This window comes from Urocampus carinirostris, chromosome 17 (genome assembly GCF_059441175.1).
Source record: "Urocampus carinirostris isolate Australia breed hairy pipefish chromosome 17, RoL_Ucar_1.0, whole genome shotgun sequence".
Taxonomy (NCBI): domain Eukaryota; kingdom Metazoa; phylum Chordata; class Actinopteri; order Syngnathiformes; family Syngnathidae; genus Urocampus; species Urocampus carinirostris.
The window spans coordinates 3056161-3076928 of NC_142365.1; the positions used below are offsets into that span (position 1 = coordinate 3056161).

Sequence of the window (20768 nt, forward strand, 5' to 3'; positions counted from 1 at the left end):
TTTTCATTTTGGTATTTCTCTTTTTTGTTCTATTCCCCCCTTCCTTTAAGTCATTTTGTGCACAATTTTACATCATATTTGGTCATGTTGAGATTAAAGAAGCAAAAACAACCTGAAGAGCCGTTTGGGGCCCAAAAGAGCCGGTTCTTTTTAGTGAGCCGAGCCGAAGAAGCCGGTTCTCGACAAATTCTACTGACTTTACTCAACTTCGTTCTACTTCGACCTTGACTTCAAAATACCGCATTTAGAGCACAGCGTCAGGGGAACCCGTGTATTTTGACCTTCATGCACTGTAACTTTGACTTAATTCGCTTCTTAATGAGCAATTTTGAGCCCTGATTTTTGTGAGCTGGCTAGATTTTCTTGTACGCTGAGAATGTTAGCTTAGAGGGAACATTGCTGACCGGCCCGGTGTATTCCTGGCAGGGGACGCGGAGGAAGCGACCAGGGTGAAGAAAGCGGCCCAATGCTGCCGGCAGATCCTCCAGCACGTGGACCGGGCGGTCAAAGATGCCGAGAACCAGCAGGTAAGAAGCGAAGGCTCCCGACCTCCGAACGTCCGCCAACCTCAGCTTTTCTGCCTCCACCCAAGAGGCTGCTGGACTATCAGAGAAGGTTGGACGTCGCCTCGCTAAAAGCCATCGAGAACCCTCTGGTCGTCGAGCTGCGGGTAGGAAACCGGCAGGGTTGGGTAGGGTTCCTTTAACTGGATTACTTTCGATGACTTTTGGATGACTCCAATACCAAATATGCTCATAAAAGACAATGATGATGTTGGATTTATTTTCATTTTGTTTTTGTCGCATTTGATGTTCGTTTTGCCGGAGATCAAAGAGATCAAAGCCAGGAGAGAAAGCTTACCACGTGCTGTGAGTCAACAATTTATTCCTATTTAGTTTCTTTTGTCTTTTATGAGCATATTTGGTAGTGGAGTCATCCAAAAGTCATTGAAAGTAATCCAGTTCAAGTAACCCTACCCAACCCTGCGAGTCTTTCTTCCCTCTCTATTACTATTTCTCTTTTTATATCTTGTTTCTCACGTTCTCTCTTTTTTTCTCTCTCTCCCTCCCTTTTTCTCTCACTCTCTAGCTCTCTCTCTTTTACTCTCTCTGTCTCTTATTTTTCTCTTTGTCCCTCTTTGTCTCTTTCTCTTTTTGTCTTTTACCTTCTTTTGCTCTCTCTTCCTATTTTCCTTCTCTCTCTCTTTTCTCTCTCTCTCACTCTCTTTCTCACTCTTGCTTTCCCCTTCTCTTTCCCCTTTTCTTTTCTCTCCTTCTCTTTTCTATTTCTCTTTCGATGTCATTCTTTCTAGTTCTTTCTCAGGGTTGGGTAGGGTTACTTTAACTTGATTACTTTCAATGACTTTTGGATGACTCCAATACCAAATATGCAAATAAAGGACAAAAGAAACTAAATATGAATAAAATTACTAAATAGAAGATTGGACTATTATTGAAAATGAGTAGGCGACTATTGCAAGGACATCTTATGAGCGCATTAACTCAAGTCAAGTCATGTTTATTTGTATAGCGGAAGTGGAAGTTTGAAAAAAAAGTTTCATTTCTGACCCGTCACAGCCGTCTTTTCCCCCCCTCTGCATCCACCCGCTACTCCACTCAACCGGCTCAAGTCACGTCACGCCTACGCAGTGTTGGGACGCGTTACATAAGGAACGCAATTACTTTTCTCGGTGACGAGGACTCTAATACGTTATTAGCAGGGTTGGGTAGGGTTACTTTAACAGGATTACTTTCAATGACTTTTGGATTACTCCAATACTAAACATGCTAATAAAAGACAAAAGAAACGAAATATGAATAAAAGTACTCAATTTTGTGCAGGCTTGGGGAGTAACGGAATACATGGAACGGCAAAAATGATGTTGGCAAGCTGTTTGGATTGATTTTCATTTTGTTTCTGTCGCTTTTGATGTTCGTTTTGCCGGAGATCAAAGCCAGTAGAGGAAGCTTACCACGTGTTGTGAGTCATCATTTGATCCTATTTAGTTTCTTTTGTCTTTTATTAGCATATTTGGTATTGGAGTCATCCAAAAGTCATTGAAAGTAATCCAGTTAAAGTAACCCTACCCAACCCTGGAAACCGGCGCCTTGAAGGTTTCTCTCTCATCCGACTGACGAAATGGTTCGTTCCCTCTCCAGAATTTGGACCTAACCTTGAGGAAGATGATCCACGAAGGGCCGCTCTCCTGGAAAGTCAACAAAGAGAAAAGAATTGGTAAACAACAACGTACCGTCTCCCCCTGATTTTTAAAAGGAACCGTGTGTCAATATTCACAAAGTAGGGACCATGTATCTGTATCAGGGGTGTCAAACTCATTTTAAATCGGGGGCCAAGTAGATTAAAGAGAAAGAAAAAGAGTGAAAGAAATAAGAGAAGGAGGGGGAAAGAAAAAGAGAGAGGGTGGGACAAAGAAAGAGAGTTAGGGAGAAAGAGAGAGAATGTGAGAAAGAAAAGAGATAAAAAGAGAAATAGTGAGAGAGAGGGAAAGAAAGAAATCCAAAGAGAAGGAGAAAGACAGAAAGAGAGATGGAGAGAGGAGAAGAGAAAAGAGAGAAGGGGAGAAAGAAAGAAGGGTAAAGTGAGAGAGAGAAAAGGAGAAAAAGGGAGAGGGAGCAAAATAGGGTAAAAAGACACACAGAGAAAAAGACAAAGAGGAACAAAGAAAGAAAAAAGAGACACAGAGAGTGAAAGAGAGGGAGACAGAGAGTGAGAGAAAAGGGGAGGAAAAGAGAGAGAGAAAGAAATACAAGTATGGTGTCTTTGTGCGAGGCACCTAGCTTTGGCAACATCAAGCGGACATATTTCAACCTGCAGCTCGTTTTTCTCTCGCGCTTCTCTGAGCGTTGTCTCTCAGGCCAGATTCAATCCCTTAGCAGGCCTGATATGGCCCGCGGGCAGCCCGTTTGACACCCCTGATCCATATAGCGCGAGATAAGGATTCTTCAAAGAGGTTTTAACATTTATTAAACTGAAATCAGACTCCTAATTCCTTACAGTTGGAGCGTATTCAGAAGTTATCGAGCCGAGTATAGGCCACATATTAATTTATTTAGCCGAATCAAATAGTTGAACAAATCAGGTCTCTGCCTGTGCCAAATACAATTGTGTGCAGGAGACATGACTGGGGCTTCCGGGTTGCCCACTTTTATGCTACATGGGATGAACTGTCCACGCCCCATGATCAAGCCTCTGGCTGATTGGTTCGCGCCATCCTTGATGCAAATATCCCAATCGTCCTTTCAAGCATTGGAAGAAGGGTGATAGGTCATCGCCCTTGAGCCGAGTAGAGTCCACATATGAATTTATTAGCCGAATCCAAGAGTTGAACACCTCTTTCTTCCTCACTAATTACAATCGTGTGTGAAGAAAGAGAGCGAGCGATGGGGGCTTCCTGGTTGCCCACTTTTATGACACATGGCGATCAAATGTCCAGCCCCATGACCAAGCCTCTGGCTGATTGATCCGCGCCGTCCTTGATGCAAATTTCCCAATCGTCCTTTGAAGCATCGCCCTTGTCCCCAGGCGAGGTGATTAAGTCATTGTTATCTACACGAACAGAATTACAAAGAACCATTCCAAATAAAATGAGCTTTCGACACTTTTCTAGAGAAATGTACTCAAGGCTGAGGTGACACAAAGAAGTATTTTTGATTATAAGTGGAATAAAACAGTGTATAATAGAGAATGGTCTCTGGCACAGTCTTTAAAAAAAAAACAACCTTCCTGTGTGGAGTTTGCATGTTCTCCCCGTGCTTGCGTGGGTTTCCTCCGGGCACTCCGGTTTCCTCCCACATTCCAAAAACATGCATTTCAGGTGAATTGGCCGGTCCAAATTGTCCCTAGGTGTGAATGAGCGAGCGAATTGTTTGTCCCTGTGTGCCCTGCGACTGGCTGGCAAGCAGTTCAGGGTGTCCCCTGCCCACTGCCCAGAGGTGGCTGGGATGGGCACCAGCACCCCCGCGACCCTATTGTGGATAAGCAATACGGAAAATGGATGGCTGGGTGAGTTCCGATTCATGACGGTGTGTTCCAATAGATGTTTACACCCTCTTGCTGGAGGACATCCTGGTGCTTCTGCAGAAGCAGGACGAGCGCCTGCTCCTGAAGTTCCACAGCGCCGCCGACTCCAAACTGGTCTTCAGCCCCGTGGTCAAGCTCAAGACCGCCCTCGTCAGGCCGGTGGCCACAAGTGAGGCGTCGCGCCCCCCTGCCTCCTTCCTTTTTCCGAGACTCTCCCAATCCACCTTCTCTCGCTCGTCCCCAGACAAGAAGTCCTTCTTCGTGCTGTCCATGTCGGAAAACGGGGCGCAGATCTACGAGCTGACGGCCCGGAGCGCGTCCGAACAGAGGACGTGAGTCGGATTCGTCCGGGGTACCGCCGCCACCGCGTACCCCGCTAGCATTTTGTCCTCCCGCCTGCAGGTGGCAGTGTCTCATCACGCAGTGTGCGGACTCCGCCAAGGCCAAGTCCTGCGGCGAAGGAAACGTGTCCTCTCAGTGAGTAGCGATCCTAGATCGACTTTTTTTGCTTGTTTTTGGGGTACTATGTGGGCTGCAACAACATATCGATTAAAGGTCGTCGATTTATGCAGCAACGACGAGTTTATGCTTGTAGTAACCCCTTCGTTCGGCAGAGGGCGCTCCGAGACTGTATTTTGACCAGGGTTGGGTAGGGTTACTTTAACTGGATTACTTTCAATGACTTTTGGATTACTCCAATAAGTGAGCGGAGATTGTTGAATTTGTTGGGGTTCACATTTTTTTTTTTCAAAACGGCCGTGCGCTCGTTGTTTCGGTCGAACGTGTCCGCCATTCAATAGACTTTGGATTGGGGATTTCGAAGCCGGTTTGAAAGCATCGTTAAAGGGTTAAGCCACAGGTGTCAAGCAGGCGGCCCGCGGGCCAGATCAGGCCCGCTAAGGGGTTGAATCCGGCCCGCGAGACAACAACCAGAGAAGCGCAAGAGAAAAACAAGCTGCAGGAGGTTGAAATATGTCACCTTGATGTTGCCGAAGCCAGGTGCCTCAAACAAAGACACTGTACTTGTATTTATTTCTCTCTCTCTCTCTCTCTCTCTCTCTCTCTCTCTCTCTCTCTCTCTCTCTCTCATTCTTGCTTTCTGTCACTGTTTCTTTCACTCTCTGTGTCTCTCTTTTTCTCTTCCTTTGTTGCTCTTTGTCTCTTTCTCTGTGTCTTTTAACCTCTTTTGCTCTAACTTCCTTTTTTTCTTTTTCTCTTTCTCTCTTCCTACCCTTTGCGCTTTCTTTTCTCTTTTCTCTCCTTCTGTCCTTCTATTTCTCTTTGGATTTATTTCTTCCTCTCCCTTTCTTTTACCCCTCTCTCACGACTTTTTATCTTTTGTTTCTCACGCTCTCTCCCTCTCTCTCTTTTTCATTCTTTGTCCCGCCCTCTCTCCTTTTCCCTCCCTCTTTCTCTTATTTCTTTAACTCTCTTTTTCTTTCTCTTGAATCTACTAGTCCGGCCCCCCACAGAATGTTTGTTCTATCGTGTGGCCCCCCGAGTTCAAATGAGTTTGACACCCCTGATTTAGAGGTATACTGATTTCTGGCACAAATTCTGGGGGATTTGACGGCCAATTAAATATATTTGAAACTGGGTTATTTAGGTTCAGATACAGCAGAGCCTCTCTTCCTCCTTACTTCCTCAGACGCTACCCATTTCTTTATCTCTCTTTTTCTTTCTCTTGAATCTACGAGTCCGGCCCCCGACAGAATGTTTGTTCTATGGTGTGGCCCCCGAGTTCAAATGAGTTTGACACCCCTGATCTAAGTATTCATCACGCAGAATACCGTCGCTGCATAAAATTCTCCTCACAAAATTCACTTTTCCCGACCTAAAATTTTTCCTGAACATTGCATTTATCAAATATTATTTTCAAGTTTGTCGGTACCGATACTTTAAAAACAATACCTGATACCAGTACTCGTCCATTCTTCTGATTTTTTTTTCTTTTTCTCCATTTTTTCTCTCCTCAGAAGTCAGCAAGATGCCATTGAGATCATCGATATCAAAGACAGCTCCGACGCACCAGGTAGTGGACACGGTTGGTATTACGTCCCAAGTCGTACGGGTGCTTGAAATCCTTAAAAATTCTCGCATTTTAATGTTGCTTTTCCGAGGTTTGAAAAGTGCTTGCGTTTTAGATGAAGTGCTTGTCAATGCTTGACATTGTTGCCATGTTTCTTAGGTGAGGTGCTCCCATAAGGGTTTTGAATGTATTTTATGGTTCCTTATTAGGGTATTAAACTGAATTTAGAGTCCCAAACAGGGCGGGGCTTAGTTTTAGAGTACGAGTGTAGGGTTGAGAGTTAAGAACTAGTGTGTTAGGGTTCAAAACAGAATGTGGGATTCCAAAATATGTGTGAGAGCTAGGGGGGTTAGGGTTTGAAACAGCTAGGGTTAGGGCTGGGGTTTGAACTCCATGTTAGGGTTTTTAACTGAACGTAGAGTTTGAAAATATGTTTCGAGCTAGGGTTCTTTTTCTGAAACAGTTAGCGTGAGGACCTAAGGTTCACAGGCATGTCGGGTACTGAGGAGTTAGCAGTGCCCTAACTTTATCCTTTTTCGGGGAGTTTGCTTATCCAATCAGAAGGCGTGGGATGAGTAGCGTCTGAGGCAGTAAGGAGGAAGAGAGGCTCTGCTGCATCTGAACCTGAATTTGTGCCAGTTATCAGTTTACCTTATTTACCTTAGTTATTTGGATAGGAGGCTAATGTAGGGACGTGCAGCATGTGTTTGCCAGAGAAAGAAAAAGAGAAAGAAAAAGAGAAAGAAAAAGAGAAAGAAAAAGAGAAAGAAAAAGAGAAAAAAAAGAAATAAGGGAAAAAAAAGAGAGGGCGGTACAATGAAAGAGAGCAAAAGAGAGAGAGAGAGAGGGAGAATGTGAGAAACAATAGAGATAAAAAGAGAAATAGTGAGAGACGGAAAGCAAGAGAGAGAGAGAGAGAGAGAAAGAAATCCAAAGACAAATGGAAAGAGAGCAGGACGGAAAGAGAGATGAAGAGAGAAAAGGAAAAAAGGAAGTTAGCGCAAACAAAGATAAAAAGACACAGAGAGAGAAAGAGACAAAGAGGAACAAATGAAGAGAAAAAGAGAAACTGAGAGTGAAAGAGAGAAAGACAGAGAGCAAGAGAAAAAGGGTGGAAAATAGAGAGAGCGAGAGAGAATGTGAGAAGCAATAGAGATAAAAGAGAAATAGTGAGAGAGGGAAAGAGAGAGAGCAAAAGAAATCCAAAGGGTAATAGAAAGAAAGAAGAGAGGGGAAAAAAAGAAGTAGGAGCAAAAGAGGGTAAAAAGACACAGAAAGAGAAAGAGACAAGAAGGAACAAAGTAAGAGAAAAAGAGAGACACCGAGAGTGAAAGAGAGTGAGAGTAAAAGGGAGGAAAAGAGAGAGAGAATGTGAGAAGCAATAGAGATAAAAGAGAAATAGTGAGACAGGGGAAAAGAAAGAGAGAAAAAGAAATCCAAAGAGAAATAGAAAGAGTGAAGGAGAGAAAAGAGAAGGAAGGAAAGAGAGAATGGGAGAAAGAGATTTCTTCTTTGAATTTTCTTCTTAAGTCCTTCAAAAGTTCTTCTCATAAACGTTCTTCAGAGTCATCAGAGATTCCGGCTGTCCCCGCACCTTTTGACGGCGTCAAGTCGGAGGACGAGGACGAGCCTGAGGACGAGGAGAAGGGACGGGAGGCCAGAGAGGTGTCTTCTTCTGCGGGTGACACGGAGGAAAGCCGGGAGAAAGAAGAAGAACAGGACCAGGTAGACGAAGAAGAGCTGGCGGCCTTCCTGGACGCCCATCTGGAGGAGGACCAAGAGGCGGAAGCTCCGTCCTTCCCTCTGGGTTCTCCGTCCTCCAAAGCCGAAGAAGCTCTGAGGATACGTGAGTGAAGTGTTATTCCTCCGATGGACAGAAGACCTTTCAATGCCGTTATTGTTTCAGTGGCGCTGCTGAAAGAGCTCCTCTTCAGTCAGATGTTGAAGGACCACCCTGAGGAGAAGATGCCCGACGGGAGGTCGCCTCAAAGTGTCCGAAAAAATGCCAGCCAGAACGAATGGAACGGTGCGCTCCTCTTCTTCTGCTTTGAGACAATGTTCCCTGTCATTTTCCTTACAAGATTGACTTGCGACACAAACTTTTTCTTCTTTTTCCCTGTTTTTTTCTACTTTTTTTTAAAAAAAATCTCATTGTCTTTATTTTTTCCTAGCTGTTACTTTTTTTCTTTTTGTTCTCTATTTACTTTTTTTCCTTTGTTCTTTCTTTTCTTTTTTTCTGGCTTTTTTCTGAATTTCTCTTTCTTTTTTCTCTTCCTTTTGTTTATTTTTTTCTTAGCTTTTCACTACTTTTTCATTTTGGTATTTTTTTTTTGTTCTATTCCCCCTTCCTTTAAGTCATTTTGTGCATCATTTTACATCATATTTGGTCATGTTGGGATGAAAGAAACAAAAACAACCTGAAGAGCCGTTTAGGACCCGAAAGAGCCGGTTCTTTTTAGTGAGCCGAGCCGAAGAAGCCGGTTCTCCAAAAACTCTACTGACTTTACTCAACTTTGTTCTCCTTCGACATTGACTTTCAAATACCTTGTTTGGAACACAGCGTCAGGGGAACCCGTGTATTTTGACCTTCATGCACTGTAACTTTGACTTCATTCGCTTCTTAATGAGCAATTTCGAGCCCTGATTTTTGTCTTTTTTGTTGTTGTGAGAGAGGGAGAAAACAAAGGGAGAGGAAGAAAGAAATCCAAAGAGAAATAGAAAGACAGAAGAGAAAAGAGAAAAGAAAGCGCGAAGGGTAGGAAGAAAGAAAGAGAAAAGAGAGAAAAGGAAAAAGAAGTTAGAGCAAAAGAGGTTAAAAGACACAGAGAGAGAAAGAGACAAAGAGCAACAAAGGAAGAGAAAAAGAGAGACAGAGACAGAGTGGGAGAAAATGGGTGGAAAAGAAAGAGAGGGAGAGAGATACAGAAAGAGAGAGAGATAGAGAGAGATGGATACAGAGAGATAGATACAGAGAGAGAGAGAGACAAAGAGCAACAAAGGGAGAGAAAAAGAGACACAGAGAGTGAAAGAGAGAGACAGAGTGGGAGAAAAGGGGTGAAGAGGAAAGAGAGAGAGAGAGATAAATACAGAGAGAGAAAAAGAGCAACAAAGGGAGAGAAAAAGAGAAACAGAGAGTAAAAGAGACAGAGAGGGAGAAAAGGGGTGGAAGAGAGAGAGAAATAAATACAAGTACAGTGTCTTTGTTCGAGGCACCTTTCTTTGGCCACATCAAGTGGACATATTTCAACCTGCAGCTTGTTTTTCTCTTGTGCTTCTCTGAGTCTTGTCTGGCGGGCCGGATTCAATCCCTTAGCGGGCCTGATCTGGCCCGCGGGCCGCCTGTTGACACCTGTGCTCTAAACAGAGACGCTATTGCACATGTGCGACTCTGAACAGGGATAATAATCATGTGGAGATTCTTCCGGGAAAAACAACAGAATCCATTTTTATCGAATTGTTGCCATAAAGCAAAATTCGGGTTTAAGATCTCACCTCTGCCGTAGGCGCAGCGGATCTGGAGGACGGAGAGGACGAAGAGGACGAGGACGTCCCCTCGATGGACATGAGTAAACTTCTGTCTTCGGAGAACGGCGGGAGACCCGAGCTCAGCAGACGCCTCGTCACGCACTTGCGCCTCCTGCAGGCCGACTTGCAGTACCTCAAGGTAGAGAAAACACCATTCCCTTGTCTCTCACGAGAGCAAAAATATCCAGACAAAAGCTCATTCTCTTTGATGATTTCCATCATCTGGTTTTCATTCGAAATATCCATCCATTATCTCCACTGCTTATCCACAGTAGGGTCACGGGGGTGCTAGAGCCCATCCCAGCTGTCTTCGGGCAGTGGGCAAGGGACACCCTCAACTGCTTGCCAGCCAGTCACAGGGCACACAGATATAGACAACTGTTCACTCCATCCATCCATTATCTGCACCGCTTATCCACAGTAGGGTCACGGGGGTCCTCTAGCCCATCCCAGCTGTCTTCGGGCAGTGGGCAGGGGACACCCTGAACTGGTTGCCAGCCAATCGCAGGGCACACAGGGACAGACAACTCGCTCATTCACACCTAGGGACAATTTGGACCAGCCAATTAACCTAACATGCATGTTTTTGGAATGTGGGAGGAAACCCAAGCAAGCACGGGGAGAACATGCAAACTCCGCACAGGAGGTTTGATCTCATGACCTCAGAAATGTGCCGCACACGTGCTAACCACTGCGCCGCCGTGCTGCCCAACTGTTCACTCGTTAGGGACAATTTGGACCGGCCAATTAACCAAACATGCATGTTTTTGGAATGAGGGAGGAAACCCACGCAAGCACGGGGAGAACATGCAAACTCCACACAGGAGGTTTGATCTCATGACCTCAGAAATGTGCCGCACACGTTCTAAACCACTGCACCGCTGTATTGGCCTCATTCGTAACAATGGTCTGAAGATACAGCGCCAGCAAAGTTCTTTTCTAAAAATGTCCCAAAATACTGCAAACCAGGATAGCGACAACGCCGGGCAAGAAGAACTTGCACGTTCATTACTGTAACGCCGTTATTCCCAACATTGCTCGTTGAAGTTCTTGCATCGAAGAACTCCGTTTTTGTTCCAAGTTAGCACGGAGGGCTACAACTTTTCAATGCATTTCCACAAAAACGTCCGGTGCGATTCGGGGGTTTCGAACGCGCGACCCTCGGGATGTTTGATACCCCCCCGCCTTCATGTGAAATAAGTGATATTTTTGCATCTTTGTGGGGAAGAACATAACGCATTCTGCCTAATTCAGAAAAAGTCAAGTCCTGTGTATTTGTGACGCCCTTCATCACAAAGAGTCTCAAAGGGCTGCACAGATCAAAGACTATTGCAAACTACAGACTATTATGGCACCATCCCCTGATCTAAAACCGACATGAGGGCAAGGAAAAACTCAAAAACCTCAACATGAGGAAAGTCAAGTCAAGTCCTGTGTATTTGTGACGCCCTTCATCACAAGAGGTCTCAAAGGGCCGCACAGATCAAAGACTATTGCAAACTACAGACTATTATGACACCATCCCCTGATCTAAAACCAACATGAGGGCAAGGAAAAACTCAAAACCTCAGTCAAGTCATGTTTATTTGTGACGCCCTTAATCACAAAGAGTCTCAAAGGGCTGCACAGACCACAAATTATTGCAAACTACAGACTATTATGACACCATCCCCTGATCTAAAACCGACATGAGGGCAAGGAAAAACTCAAAACCTCTGTCAAATCAAGTCATGTTTGTTTGTGACACCCTTAATCACAAAGAGTCTCAAAGGGCTGCACAGACTGCAGACTATTGCACACTACAGACTATTATGACAGCATCCCCTGATCTAAAACCGACATGAGGGCAAGGAAAAACTCAAAAACCTCAACATGGGGAAAATGAAGAAACCTTGAGAAGGGACAGTCTCAAAGAGCTGCACAGACCACAGATTATTGCAAACCCCAGACATTGTTTTTCCCTTTATTTTTCTTCTTCTTGGGTTTCACTTTTTTTTCATCATTTTTTTGTTTCTCTTTCTTCTATTTCTATTTTTCTCTCCTCTTCAAAAGTCATCAGTTGCGTTTCATTCGCTTCAAGTCTCCTACCGTCGGCGCTCAAATAACACACACCGTCCCTTTAAGGTTGGCATCTCCCACGCCAAAGGGACCCCGGAGCAATAACAGGTTGTTGTAATTTTCTAGAACAGGGGTGTCAAACTCATTTTAACTCGGGGGGCCACACGATAGATCAAACATTATGTCGGGGGCCGGACTCGTAGATTCAAGAGAAAGAAAAAGAGAGATAAAGAAATAAGAGAAAGAGGGAGGGAAAAGGAGAGAGGGCGAGACAAAGAAAGAAAAAGAGAGGGGGAGAGAGTGTGAGAAACAAAAGATAAAAAGATGTGAGAGAGGGGTAAAAGAAATGGAGAGGAAGAAAGAAATCCAAAGAGAAATAGAAAGACAGAAGCAGAGAAAAGAGAAAAAAAAGCGCGAAAGGTAGGAAGAGAGAAAGAGAAAAGAGAGAAAAGGAAAAAAGGAAGAGCAAAAGAAGTTAAAAAAGACACAGAGAGAGAAAGAGACAAAGAGCAACAAAGGATGAGAAAAGAGATAAAGAAATAAGAGAAAGAGGGAGGGAAAAGGAAAGAGGACAGGACAAAGAAAGAAAAAGAGAGAGAGGAAGAGAGAGAAAGACAAAACATAATAAAGTCGTGAAAGAGGGAAAAGAAAGGGAGAGGAAGAAAGAAATCCAAAGAGAAATAGAAAGACAGAAGCAGAGAAAAGAGAAAAAAAAGCGCGAAAGGTAGGAAGAGAGAAAGAGAAAAGAGAGAAAAGGAAAAAAGGAAGAGCAAAAGAAGTTAAAAAAGACAGAGAGAGAGAGAGAGACAAAGAGCAACAAAGGATGAGAAAAGAGAGATAAAGAAATAAGAGAAAGAGGGAGGGAAAAGGAAAGAGGGCGGGACAAAGAAAGAAAAAGAGAGAGAGGGAGAGAGAGAAAGACAAAAGATAATAAAGTCGTGAGAGAGGGAAAAGAAAGGGAGAGGAAGAAAGAAATCCAAAGAGAAATAGAAAGACAGAAGCAGAGAAAAGAGAAAAAAAAGCGTGAAAGGTAGGAAGAGAGAAAGAGAAAAGAGAGAAAAGGAAAAAAGGAAGAGCAAAAGAAGTTAAAAAAGACACAGAGAGAGAAAGAGACAAAGAGCAACAAAGGAAGAGAAAAAAAGAGACACAGAGAGTGAAAGAGACAGAGAGTGGGAGAAAAGGGGTGGAAAAGAGAGAGAGAGAGAGAAATAAATACAAGTACAGTGTCTTTGTTCGAGGCACCTTCCTTTGGCAACATCAAGTTGACATATTTCAACCTGCAGCTCGTTTTTCTCTTGCGCTTCTCTGAGTGTTGTCGACCGTTTGACACCTGTGTTCTAGGAAGTGGAGCTGAAGTACACGCAGATGCTCAGGACGCCCGCCGACACGCCGGGCGACTCGGACGGTAGCGCACTCCACACCGAATCCTTTCGTATACATACCGTCTGAACTCCGACGGCCATTTCTTTGCAGACGGGATTCACTGAAGATGCTGTGTTTTGGGGGTCCTGAAGGGGGCGCTTTTTCCTTTTGAAGCCCGCTCCCAGTCGACATGGTTCCGCTGCCGCCCTCTTTGAGGATCTCCCGCTTGCCACCGGAGTACATCACCATGACTGTTAAAGGGACAGTGTGTATTATGTAGCACCTCTAGTGGTTGAAAAAAAATATTGTTGCTGAAAGGAAAGAAAGAGGTTTGATTTCAAAGGCGGGGTGCGTAGGAGGAAGTTTTCTTCAAAAGTATGTGGTAACCAATGTTCCCTGTAATTTTCCTTACGGGTCTGAGCATTGACACAAAGTCGGTGAGCAACGCTTGAAACAACAGTGAGCAACGGCAATCCCAAGTGTGGCGACTAAGTCATTAGCAAACATGTCCAAAACGTGACAACAAGGTTGACTTGGTATAATTGGAAATTATTTGAAGGCAACACAAACTTTTTCTTCTTTTTCCCTGTTTTTTTCTTTTTTTTTTAAATTTCTTTAAAAAAATCTCATTGTGTTTATTTTTTCATAGCTGTTACTTTTTTCTTTTTGTTCTCTGTCTACTTTTTTCCTTTGTTTCTTTCTTTTCTTTTTTTCTGCCTTTTTTTCTGAATTCTTCCTATTTTTTTTCCTCAGCTTTTCACTACTTTTTCATTTTGGTATTTTTTTTCTTTTTTTGTTCTATTCCCCCTTCCTTTCCTTTAAGTCATTTTGTGCACAATTTTACATAATATTTGGTCGTGTAGGGATGAAAGAAGCAAAAACAACCTGAAGAGCCGTTTAGGACTCGAAAGAGCCGGTTCTCTTTAGTGAGCCGAGCCGAAGAAGCCGGTTCTCAAAAAACTCTACTGACTTTACTCAACTTCGTTCTACTTTGACCTTGACTTCAAAATACCGCATTTAGAACACAGCGTCAGGGGAACCCGTGTATTTTTACCTTCATGCACAGTAACTTTGACTTAATTTGCTTCTCATCTCATCTGATCTCATTAGCTGCACCGCTTATCCTCAGTAGGGTCGCGGGGGTGCTGGAGCCCATCCCAGCAATCATCGGATAGTGGGCAGGGGACACCCTGAACTGGTTGCCAGCCAATCGCAGGGCACACGGGGACAGACAACTCGCTCGCTCATTCACACCTAGGGACAATTTGGACCGGACAATCCACCTTGGAATGTGGGAGGAAACCGGAGTGCCTGGAGAAAACCCACGCAAGCACGGGGAGAACATACAAACTCTGCACAGGAAGTCTGGAGCTGGTTTTGAACCCACGCAGGAGGTTCCCAAGACATGAACTGTGCCGCACATGCGCTAATTAGCAATTTGGAGCCCTGATTTTTGTGCGCTGGCTAGATTTTCTTGTGCGCGGAAAAGCTCTGGGTAGAGGGAACATTGGTGGTAACAATGCCAAACTGAGTTCAAAGAGCCCTTATGTTTTTTTTCCACTCAGCTTTTTTAGGCCTGTTTGGGGCGGAACAAACCCCCAAAAGCGTGTCTAATAAGAGAGGCACACACATGATGAGTTACTCTGCTGCCATCTTCTGGCTTCAATCGCGATCGCAGTTTTCAAATGCCGCACCCCACCTTTAGAGTACATGCAAAAATACACGAACTGCATTCCAAAAAATACTCCTAGGCCAAGAAATTTCCTTTTAGCTTGACACGAGCCTCATCTAGAGGGAACTGACACGATTGTCGGCCATCTTGTCACAACCGGTACCCGGAATGACCAAAAACCTCGTGAAATGGACAAAAATCTCCGTGCCGTGTATTTTTCCTTGTGCCTTTTAGCACTCCGTTTGGGTTGCCCAATACAGTAAACCGGAATGGAGCAAATAATACGCACTGTCCCTTCAAGAAAAGCAATTCACCAGCCGCGAGACTGCAGCTCGATATTATGTTTTTTTTTCTCCACCTTTTATTTTGAAAAGTCATCGAAGTTCTGATTTTGTCGTTCACGCGTTGTGTACTCACCGGTTAGTCGTCCGCTTTTAATATTTTTGAAACGAGATATATTTATTGGTGTATCGTCTCCTGTTGAATAAAACCCATGTTTAAAAACGATTCTGGGTATCTTATTTTGAAAGGACGTTTTATTTCGAAGGTAAAAATCACTTTCCGAAAAATGCCTCCGCCATTACAAATTGGAAAATGAGATCAAAATGATGAAATTTGTCCACGATCCAAAATAAGATTGCTACAGAAACTAGCTTTTCTTTTATTCTGAAAAAAATATATACTAAATACAAATATATACTACTACAGAAATCCCACTAGAGAAATATTACTGTAAAAATTACAAAACTAAATATCACATTTTGCGTTTAAAAGGGGGACAATACTGCTTCTATACGACACAGTACTACTAAAGAAATACAACTACAGAAATACTACAGTAAAAGTACTGCAAAACTAAATAACAACCGCTTATAAAAACAGGGACCAAATATTTAACTCTTATTCTGAAAAGGAAAAACATACTACATACTGTAAATACTAGTAAGATTACAACAAAAGCAAAAAAATATCTCAAAAGTTCTACTACAGAAAAAGAAGTACATAAATATATCAAAAATACTACTAAAGTAATCCTAAAAATCAAGATATTACATTTGGTGCATAAAACAGCGTCCAAACATATTATTTTGCTTTCATGCTGAAAAAATAATACACTTCAAAAATATTTCTATCGGATACAAAATTACTATCAAACCACTTATCAAATTTAGTACTTACCAAAAAAAAGTAGTTTGAAAAGAGGCATCCTGCTTTTATTCTGAAAAGAAAAAAACAGTTCAGAAATACAAATCGTTCCTCGAGTCAACACTAGAGAGCGCCATTTGCGAGCGGAAAGCGCTAAACGGGCATAAAAACTGCCTTTACGCAAGTGACCAGCAGATGGCACTAATGCACCACAGCCAAAACGTAAACATTGTTCTCGTCGTTTTCCTACAAAACGCGTATTTCGTCATCTGAATTTTAATCGATATTTGATCAATTATACATTGCGAAAACAATCAGAAAAGGCTTTCAAACAACACTTGAATATTTTATTTTATTATTGTTGAAGAAAAAACGCCACTTTAGAAAATGACAAAATCGAATGGATTTGTGCCAATATCAGCAGAAAATGTGGACATTTTTCGGTCAAGTATTATTCATAAGCAGCGTTGGGTAGGGTTACTTTAACTTGATTACTTTCAATGACTTTTGGATGACTCCAATACCAAATATGCTAATAAAAGACAAAAGAAACTAAATATGAATCAAATGACTCACAACACGTGGTAAGCTTTCTCTCCTGGCTTTGATCCGTTTGATCTCCGGCAAAACGGACATAAAATGCGACAGAAACAAAATGAAAAGAAATCCAAACAGCTTGCCAACATCATTTTTGCCGTTGCATGTGTTCCGTTACTCCCCAAGCCTGCACAAAATTGAGTCATTTGATTCATATTTAGTTTCTTTTGTCTTTTGTTAGCATATTTGCTATTGGAGTAATCCATAAGTCATTGAAAGTAATCCAGTTAAAGTAACCCTACCCAACCCTGTTCATAAGGGTAGTGTTTTCCTTTTATTGTGGTGTCACGAGATGAGTATCGGAAATGCAAAAACGTAGTCTCCTGTCGGGATTTTTTTTGTTGGAATGATTTAAAAAAAAAAAAAAAAAAAAGGAAAACTAGAATAGCTAGACACATTTCTCTTTTCGCCACGTGAGAACAGAAAACCCAAAGGCTGACACCGAGTCCAGATGAAAACTAATCTAAAAAGAAAAGAGTCGGCAAAACGTAAAGTGCCGAGTCAGCTTTTTGGAGCAGTTTTCACATCTAGGGTAACCAACCTGACTGCCTGTAGAATAGGGTGTTGTTAGCGCTCCTCTCGAATTCGCCAAAATCCCAATCCGAGAATGTTGTCCTCGAACCTTTTGGAGAATATGGACACTTTTGGAAAGGGAACACTCTCAATATTTGCTAGCAAATACTACTAACATTGAGATATCTGAACACACAGGGGTCCTCCCGTCTCAGCTGTTTTCCAGCTGATAGCTTGAAGCCTTACCTGGTCCCACGTCAAATTTGATCACAACCTGAAAAACTAAATATTGTTTATGACACGCTTTTCACATGATAGGATCGAGCCCTTTCCATAAGTGGGCGTTTGGAGATGACCCGTTTACAGCTCTAAAACTTCTGCGATGGTGTATTTTACCTCAATTTTGAGACATTGTGAAAGAGTTGTAAATGTTTGACTTCTCTTTCTAGAAGTCCCTCCGTAATTGTGCATAAAAATGAATGACAAGTGGCTTTGTGCTCTGATTTCCATACAGATGGTAAAATTAGGTGGGAATTTTAACAAATGTGTCAAGCTACATCTGAATCAGTCACTGTTGGCTAAAGATTTTTTTTTTCATGACAGGCCCTCGTAGGTGGTCATAGGCTAAGGAGACTCGAAAAATGCTTGCATTGGGCTGAGAGCGGCGTCAATCGAAATGTCATATCGGAAATCGTTTCACGAGTCTATTTGTGAAAAGGAACGACGTAGCGGAACAGACAGATTCCAACAAGAAACATTTTTATCCGGTGTGTTTTGGACGCTCCTGAATGTGACCCGAGAACGTTTGCGGGGAATCCGATCGAGAGCCGAGTCCTCGGAGACATCATAGGTGTGCTGTGCCAGCTTTATAGTTTTGGGGCAAGAGACCGATGGTCCCGTTTCTGCAATGAGTCCATTTTGAATCCCAAAAGTGAGCGCTTTGCAAGGATACGTGGCACGACAGATTTTAGCGACATCCTACGGACACCGCTTTGGTCATCGTTGCTACGTTTTAGAGCAGGGGTGTCAAACTCATTTGAACTCGGGGGCCACACCATAGAACAAACATTCTGTCGGGGGCCGGACTAGTAGATTCAAGAGAAAGAAATAAGAGAAAGAGGGAGGGAAAAGGAGAGGGTGGGACAAAGAAAGAAAGAGAGAGAGAGCGAGCGTGAGAAACAAAAGATAAAAAGTCGTGAGAGAGGAGGGAAAGAGAGGGAGAGGAAGAAAGAAATCCAAAGAGAAATAGAAAGACAGAGGGAGAGAAAAGAGAAAAGAAAACGCGAAGGGTAGGAAGAGAGGAAGAGCAACGAAGGAATAGAATAGAATATACCTTTATTGTCAGTTACAAAATGGGTTAACATATTGTGACAACGAAATGGGGCATGACACTCCAGTTTCACACATCCACAGTGAGGTAAAAAAAGCTAAGAAGATAAGGTTATAAAACAAGGAGGATAAGGTTATAGTTTACACAATATTTACGCAAGAAATTTCGGCATGTAGGATGTTACATACAGTTTGGTATCGTAATACAGTTGGTATGGTAAGGGTTTGTGCAATTATGCATTTGGTGCCATAAAAGAGTGAAAGAAAGCGTGAAAGAGAAAGAAAGAGTGAAAGAGAAAGAAAGAGTGAAAGAGAAAGAAAGAGTGAAAGAGAAAGAGAAAGAAAGAGTGAAAGAGAAAGAGAAAGAAAGAGTGAAAGAGAAAGAAAGAGTGAAAGAGAGTGAAAGAGAAAGATAGAGAAAGAGAAAGAAAGAGTGAAAGAGAAAGAAAGAGTGAAAGAGAAAGAAAGAGTGAAAGAGAAAGAAAGAGTGAAAGAGAAAGAAAGAGTGAAAGAAAGAGTGAAAGAGAAAGAAAGAAACAGTGAAAGAGAAAAAGAGAGACACAGAGAGTGAAAGAGACAGAGACAGAGAGTGGGAGAAAAGGGATGGAAAAGAGAGAGAGAGAGAGCAAAAGAGAGAAAGAGAGAGAGAAATAAATACAAGTACAGTGTCTTTGTTCGAGGCACCTGGCTTTGGCAACATCAAGTTGACATATTTCAACCTGCAGCTCATTTTTCTCTTGCGCTTCTTTCAGTGTTGTCTCGCGGGCCGGATTCAATCCCTTAGCGGGCCTGTGTTTTAGACATTGCGTCACGATCCAATGACCTGGCCCAGAAGAGGGAAATGCATTCCCGGAAAAACCGCCGCGTCAGCAAAACCAAAAGTGCAGAGAGAAAATTTTCACCTCTAGTGTGACCCACCTGATGGTGAAAGTTTGTGATCCCGGCCAAGATTTCTCCAACTCAACAGAACATATTTTTCAGGAAAGCTGCAGAGTCAACAAAACCAAAAGCGCCACGGGGCATTTTTTACGTTTACTGCCTGCGAAAGATGGCGGTGGTATCTCCCGCGTACACGACCTCACAAAAAAGGAATTTCACCCCCCTGAAACCAAAGGATTTTTAGCATTTTCAGGGCTTCAAATGCAGCTAAGAAGTAACACATTTTTACATTATTTTCACAATCACAACCTCAAGTTTACTGTCAATTTACCTTAACTGTACTGATGGAAATGATCAATAATCAAGAAAGTTCTTTAAAGCTCAATAATTATTATAACAAAGTCATAGAAAACCCTCATAGTTTTCTTTTCAGTATTTGATACAATAAGAAACATAACATTACATTTTTTTATCATTGAAGTACCGTAAATTCCGGACTATAAGCCGCTACTTTTTTCCCCAAACGTTCAACCCTGCATCTTATTCAGCGATGCGGCCAATTTATGGAATTTTTCTAACGGCCGACAGAGGCGCTCGAGTACAAAAGGTAAGATTTAGACCGGTGGAATATATGCGCCGAGGAAGACTGCAACTTCTTGGCTTGTGCACAAATTAAATTAGCGTAAACATACGCTCATGCAAAATGCAAAAAGAAAGGCACATGACGCAGCTTTCGAGCTAAACGCAATTGAGCAATCCGATAAAGAAGGAAACAGAGCTACTGCACGTAACCTTTACCAGACCCATTTACTGTGTTGCGAGCGTGTTTTGGAATAAGGGAGCGTGGGATGACGTCTATATGACAAAGTTTCCTTCCGACACTTGATGGCTTCAGTTCTAAGGAGGAAGATGAGGACGGTTTACCGTGATTTTTACAAGTATGGTACGTTTTTTTTTTTTAACAGACCCATTTACTGTGTTGCGAGCGTGTTGCTAGCATGTTGCTACCATTAACTGCCCTGTCACAGGCACCGTTTGGGATAAAAGTTATATTATTATTATTAAAGCTTTGAAAACTCTCTCAGTGTACCGTCTTTCTTTGTAAATATGTGTAACAATGTATAATATGTATTTGCAACTGTATATTTTTGTAATGTATTTATTTTAGACACTTATACTGATATGTTTTGCACGGGCGAATGAGAAAGAAGGGGCGGAGCAAACACGGGCTGACGGGAAGTGGAGTAAAGGTGAGACGTGTTTGTGGACGCGGCGGACAATAGTGGATATATATTTTTCCCACCCTTACCTTTGGAAATATACAATTTTTTCCTTGAATTACTTTCAACGGGACCCGGACTCTGCAGGTCTGCATCAAACCTTTAGTACCGGTATCATTTTACTTTCATTTTGCCGGCTGTGATTTTTGGACTGTGTACTTTAATGAAGGACATTCAGTTTCGATCGCGGGACTTAAAAGTCGGGTTTGGGTTAATTTTGTGTTGCATTTTTTCAATGTGGGCGCATGCGGCTTATATACAGGTGCGGCTTGTGTAAGTACAAAATCGGTTTTCCTCTTAAAATGTGGTGGGTAAAGTAACCCTACCCAACCCTGCT

At 42.7% G+C, this 20768-nt stretch overlaps 1 protein-coding gene across 6 annotated transcripts in view; it reads left to right on the plus strand.

Annotated features, from left to right (window-relative positions):
• arhgef12b (Rho guanine nucleotide exchange factor 12b) overlaps positions 1-13803 on the plus strand; it is an 84870-nt gene extending 71067 nt beyond the window's left edge. Inside the window, exons 24-35 of one of the 6 annotated variants that reach the window (XM_088320564.1) lie at positions 427-527; positions 593-670; positions 2160-2235; positions 4058-4210; positions 4286-4373; positions 4444-4518; positions 6018-6085; positions 7635-7916; positions 7977-8096; positions 9574-9734; positions 12995-13058; positions 13127-13803. In XM_088320564.1, the coding sequence (XP_088176690.1) occupies positions 427-527; positions 593-670; positions 2160-2235; positions 4058-4210; positions 4286-4373; positions 4444-4518; positions 6018-6085; positions 7635-7916; positions 7977-8096; positions 9574-9734; positions 12995-13058; positions 13127-13140 (1280 nt within the window). In that variant the 3' untranslated portion in view covers positions 13141-13803. Of the gene's footprint in view, positions 1-426; positions 528-592; positions 671-2159; positions 2236-4057; positions 4211-4285; positions 4374-4443; positions 4519-6017; positions 6086-7634; positions 7917-7976; positions 8097-9573; positions 9735-12994 lie in introns of all 6 variants that reach the window. The other 5 variants (XM_088320559.1, XM_088320561.1, XM_088320562.1 and 2 more) reach the window with 5 other exon arrangements.
• Positions 13804-20768: the final 6965 nt, after the last annotated feature.